The sequence below is a fragment of the Acanthisitta chloris genome, unplaced genomic scaffold (genome assembly GCF_000695815.1).
Source record: "Acanthisitta chloris isolate BGI_N310 unplaced genomic scaffold, ASM69581v1 scaffold14104, whole genome shotgun sequence".
NCBI lineage: Eukaryota > Metazoa > Chordata > Aves > Passeriformes > Acanthisittidae > Acanthisitta > Acanthisitta chloris.
The window spans coordinates 69,543-75,746 of NW_008671089.1; the positions used below are offsets into that span (position 1 = coordinate 69,543).

Genomic DNA, 6,204 nt, shown 5'->3' on the forward strand with positions numbered 1-6,204 from the left:
TACCTGACTATTTGACAGAAAACATTTCCTCTCCTTTGTTTAACCTTTGACTCATGAATGTAAAAGTTTTATCAGAGCTATAGTAGAAGCACCAGTGAGGTGGAAGTCTACTTATGGCAACAAGGGTTATGCATGACTTTGAAAAAAGGTCTGAGCTGCTGCCTTGTGGCTCATTTGGATTAAAAGAAAATGCTAAGTACGTTTTTAATTAACCATGAAATATATTGGTCTCTTGCTTTTGTGACACATAGTGGCTGTACTTTCAAATCAAGACTTTTGCGTTCTCAATCAGCGAATACATATCTATTAAAAATATGTTGCATGTGTTTCGATGCTTCTCTTTATTATGGAAGAAATATTTGGAGAGCTCGTGTTGTTGGAAGTTGTTCTATGTTTGTCTTGCATGTTTGTTTCTCAAGCAGTTATTGATTGTAACATGAGGAATGCAGAGAAAATGTGTACAATTAAAGAAAAATAAGCCACAAACCAATAATGGTTTCATTGTTTAAGAACGAAAATTATTTTTATTTGAAGTTTAGGTTTCTAAATACGTTAAAATTGAACATTAAAGCCCTGTTTTTCCTCTATCTCCCATGAAGGGGCTTCATTGATAACCTTTTGACGTTTTCATGACAGCTAATTAATTATGAAATGCACTGCTCATAAATAATTTTATGAATACAAGTATGGTGGTATGGTCTTTCAAGTAATTAACTTTGGTTTGATTTTATCTGTTGTTAAGGTACATATTAGTGCCACAGTTTTGAGTTAGGAGTAGTATATTACAGGTCTTCTCTGTTTAAATTCAGCCACTTGAAAACTATGTTTTTCAGACAATGCTTTGCTTTACAGACTTGGAAAAAAATGATTACCCAACCTAATAGTTGCCAATGAACATTTGTGTGCTGGATGACCTTTTTGTATATAGATTAGTTCTGTGAGAAGCAAAGATTAGATAATTTTGCAAGATTTGCTAACAGGACAAGCTAAGAAGATTATTTTGGCTGTAATGCTTCTCTGTTTTGGCTGTCATACACATGGAGATGCAGGAACATGTCCAGAGAAGGGGAGTGGAGCTGGTGAAGGGTCTGGAGCACAACTCTGATTGTGTGGCTGAGGGAGTTGGGGGTGTTCAGCCTGGAGAAAAGGAGGCTCAGGGGAGATCTCATCACTCTCTACAACTGCCTGAAAGGAGGTTGTAGCCAGGGGGCATTGGTCTCTTCTCTCAGAGGGGCAAGATGAAATTGCCACAAGTTTAATCAGGGGCAGTTTAGATTGAATATGAGGAAAAATTTCCTCAAGGAAAAGGTTGATCACCACTGCAACAGGCTGCCCATGGAGGTCTTAAGTACCTCCAGGGATGATGACTCCAAAAGACATGTAGAGGTGGTGCTTAGGGACATGGTTTAGTGGTCGATTTGGCAGCACTGAGTTAATGGTTGTACTCAGTGATCTTAAAGTTCTTTTTCAGTCTACAGGATTCTATATGTAGTGCTTTATCCAGTAGGATGTAGTGGATAAAGGTGTAAAGCCTCTATCATGGCAGTGTTTATCTATGAATAAATGGGTTTACTAGTCCAAATAAATTAATAGGATTATTAATAAATGTGCTTCCAAAATCAGCCTGTGATATAAGAGGACAAAAGTGTGGTTTGGCAGCCTTGAGGATGTTACAGAATGGAAAGATCTTATACTTGGTCTTTGAATTGAATTGAGAATCTAAAGTACCACCTGATATGAACAAAGACAACTGTGTTTACTTTTGCATGCAGAGGTGCATGGTATAGGCATACATACAAATACACTCCTAATTGTTTATTAAAACAACAAATATAATGATTCTTTATACTGAATTAATTGCAATTAGCAAATATATAAAAGAAAAATGTAAGGGGAACTTTTTTGCTCTCCAGTAGTTCTTTATAATATCTTGTTGCAGTATGAACACCATAACTAAAAATATCGACACAAATTTTTGCAGTTAAACTGTGCTATTGAAGAAATGAAGATTATGTGGAAACGAAGCAGAGGACAGATCTTGGCAGCTGTTGGTTTCATGCCATATAATATAATGGAATACTTGTTTTGATTTCCTTAATTTTTCAGGTTTAAGAGGCACATTGAAATTATATTAACCTTGTGTCTGTGGTTATAAGACTTAAAGCAATTATTTTCCAGTCTTCCAGCTCAGAAAGGAAACTGGGTTTTATAAACTGTTCAAGTAGTCTGTTTTCACAATGTTTTTCTTTGTGGTTTTGTTACATAAAGACATGGAAGTGTATCATCAACCTGATTTTGCTAAGGGAAGAAATAGTTGTATAAGTGCTCTGGTCAGCATACCTTGCTGCACGAAAGCAAAATCTCCCTTGGCTTTCTGCTTGGGTTCATTACTTTCAAATAATGAATTTGATATTTTATTCATAGAGTTAAAAAATGCATTTAATTTTTCTTTCCTCAGTAAGAGGGGAGTGGGATCATACATACAGGAAAGAAGTATGGTTACTGTTTTTTTTGAAATAGGAGCATTTGTTTTTATAGAATGCTGTTCAGAAATGTTCATTCTGAAAAATACATGAGGAGATGAGATTTTGGAGATTTCTACAGCAAAATATGCTGGGGTCATTTATACTGCTAACACAGAGATGATAGCTTAGCAAAAGACTGGAAAGCCTTTAGATAGCCTAATCCATTTGTATGTCTAGTGGTGTAAAAACTGCAATTTATACCTTGTATCTTGACTTGGACAAAATGCTGGAACAGTGTTCCAGTCCCTGCAGTAATTCTGGACTGTGGAGCTGTTCAATAGCTCTGACATTTGCAGGTACTCTGAATGCTGCAGTGAACAATTCTGTTTGCCTATCCACGCTGTGTTTCAGCCATGTGTAAAACCAGGTTAACATGATTGCAGAAGATGGTAGAACAGGAGTCCTAGGTGAAAGAAAGCTCAAAGATCAGATGTTTTATGTGCTGTTGTGATGGATGTTTTACAAGGGCATGCAGTGTTCAAGCCTGTGAGCAGTAACAGCTATTACACAGGTGCACTGAAGTACTTTTCGTGATTATATAAGAATATATTGAAAAGCAAATGCAATAATGTCACACCTTAACCACAGTCAACAATACCAAGCATTAAAAATGTCTGTGAGCATTAAGAGGTTGATGTTGTTTTGGTTAATAGGCAGCACAGCATATGGTCAGGTGTGACCGAGACATTAATAAGGTGGCTTTAAAGGAAATCATTAAATCATTGCCTCTGTGTCTCTTTGGCTTGGCAAGAGTAAGTCATGATGGGCTTTTGTGTTTTTTTCTGTTTGTCTTTTTTTCTTTAAGAACCAGCAGTAAAGCATTTTTACAGATAGCAAACTAAGATTGCTAGATGTCTAACTGTGTTCAGATTTCTGCAGTTCTTTCAGCAAAGAATTGCCCTAAAAATCAGGATCTGTTTCTAAAGCCTTGCCAGCTATGTGCTGAGAACAGGGGTTCTCATAACATAACCCTTCACTGGACTCACTGCACAAAAGTGGACTTGGCTTCTCTACCAACAGCTTTCCTGTTCCTATCAGGAAAACATTTAGGTTCTGCACACTGGGCTATTTCAATTGCAGTTGACATGTTTCCTGAAGTATATAAATTTGAAATTTTGAGGTCTATCCACAACATGCACTAAAGCCTTTATGAAATGCATGTCTGTGGATTTAGGCTGGACTAAATAACAAAGTCTGTAGTATTGTTACATATGGGTATGAAATGTTCTAAAAACATTTCAGGCTTTATTTCCTTTTCAGCTCCCCCTTCTAATCTCAAATATGAACCATACTATTATCATTTCAGTAATGCTCTTTGTGATAAAATTCTAACAGACATGAGAAGGTGTGTAATTTGTAAAGAAGGTGTAATTTATACTGGTACTATTTAGTCTACCAAACCTATTAGCTTAAGTGGTGATCCTGGGAAGTTCTGTAGTGTGTGGTCACTGATGATGTCCCTATTAAAGGTAACTCTACTGTAAAGAGATGACAAAAAATGGAACTGATGCCACTGGGTTTGAGTTTCTTGTCTCGTGCTTTTCAGTTATGTCTTATTTATCTTGGATTCTGTTTAACTCAGTTGAGAGTATTGCACTTACGTGGACTGTAGACTTGTGTTAATAGTCTCTATTCATGTATTAATGTGTTGTGTGTTTACAATATTGGTGATGTTTTTATTTTTGAAAGTTAATTGTATCTATAAAAATGACTTCATGAAGAAACCTATGTTCTTACATATAACATGACATCTATACTATTGTACAGCATTGCACCACTTGTCAAATAAGGGGTACCTGGTCTGCCCAGGTGATATTTTTCATTCTCCAGGGAAGCAGCAGATCTGGTGGCGCTGGTGAATGCAGAATTTCAGCTTTACAAATAACTTTACATCTGAAAGCTGTAACAATTAATGATAGTGGGAATGAGATTTGACAATGTTTCAAAGGTTTTTTGGTACCTTTAAGGTACTAAGAAGTCTGAGTATTATGAGCTAATCTACACTTTGTGGAACTGCATGACGGTGTCAGCAGAAAGAAACTGTCCATCCATCCATCTCTCTATCTGTCTGTACTGTGTATCAGTGATGTACCATGAAATTTGTGGGGAAAAATTTTTATATGCTTTTTATTTTTATGTAGAAATAATATAAAAATGTGCAAGTCAGATGAATCATTGTAGTATTTTTATAAGTACTGGAAAGATACATTGATATTTTATTAAAACACTTTTTTCCCTCCTGTTTTAGTTACCTACCATGGTTTGAGGTATACTACAAGCTCCTAAATACCCTGGCAGATTATTTGGCTAAAGATCAGGTAATTTTAGATATTCTAGTGTATTCTTTGTGTAAAATCTTTTCCTTGAAATAGTAGTCACCATTTGAAATGCTGTAAAGGGATTCTATACTGTTTAAAAGTTTAAAATTTTAGTAGGATTTACAAGCAAGTTTTATTCATCTTGCTGAAATTCAAAGAATCTAAACATACAGCTGCCACAGTCGCTTGAATCCCGCATTAGTCTTAAAAAGCTGCTGAGAATATACCTTTATAAAGTGTCAGTCTCAGCATAAACAAGTACTGGGTGAAGTGTGAGCAAAGTGTCACATCACTGGAGAGCTGTATGATGTATTGATTGTAAACTGTAGATCTCTGGAAGTATCTGATTATCAGCTGCAAACACTTTTGTTCAGAACTGTATAAAATATGATGTACTGTTTCACCCTTCATAATAACTAAAAACTACCTCTCGTAATTCTGTCATCTCAACTAGCAAGACAAAATTACTTGCAGCATTTGGTGAAGAATGATGATAGTTTGGTTTGCATATTCATGAGCAATTAGGCATATTCCAGGATTACACAGGAAAGGCACTACTGGCATCTGTCTTTACTGAGAACATTAAAGCTATACCTTTCTGCTTTAACTATATTAGTGTACTAGGTTATAATTAAAAAAAAAGGCATATGCTGTAGACTGGAAAAGCTGACATTTCAAAAATGTATGAAGTCTAGATTAAGCAATAATTATGCATTATAGTAAATGGACAATGATGATATTTTATGTAAACAGAAAATGCAGTAGGAGAATTTGGTGTTAGTTGTGTTTCAGTGAAGTGTAGAACACATTTAAGTCGTAAATGCTATAATGAGACCTTCGTTTTGGCCCCATTTTCACTGTATTAGAAAAAAAATTGCTATTAAGGTTGTATTTGACAGAAGTGGGTAGGGAATGTCTTGCTAACCTGTGCTGGCATTGCAGCTATTCAAGCAATTGAAGTAGCAGGGTTTGTTGTTTTATATGCTGAGAAAACTGTTTTGGTGGGTCAGAAAGTTGAAGCAGTGTGTGGAAGCATTTGGTTATCCTGCCTGGTGCCATACCTGTTGTTCAGGAGGCTGTTAGAGGACATTGCTCCCTCCTGGCTTAGGCCCTGAACATCTGACCAAGAGCTAGGCCCAAAGTCTTGTTTATTAGTGTGAGGTCCAGTAACATCCTCATTCTTACAGGGAGAGGTGAAAGCTTCTTGTACAGTCAAGCGGTATGTTTAAAAGCTGCCCCTGGCTTGTCACTGATATTTTTGATTTTACTTTGGCAGCATAAGGAATTTAATCTCCATGAACAGAACCCCTAAACTGAATGAAAACCCTAAACCAAACAGAAGCTCCAGTCACATCTCTTTC

At 36.2% G+C, this 6,204-nt stretch overlaps 1 protein-coding gene across 1 annotated transcript in view; it reads left to right on the plus strand.

Annotated features, from left to right (window-relative positions):
* The window catches only part of DENND1B (DENN/MADD domain containing 1B), a gene marked incomplete at its 5' end in the record, with an annotated part of 149,949 nt that overhangs the window by 67,557 nt on the left and 76,188 nt on the right, over positions 1–6,204 (plus strand). The window contains one exon of the mRNA XM_009073966.1: positions 4,774–4,843. Coding sequence (XP_009072214.1) covers positions 4,774–4,843 — 70 coding nt within the window. The remainder of the gene's footprint in view (positions 1–4,773; positions 4,844–6,204) is intronic.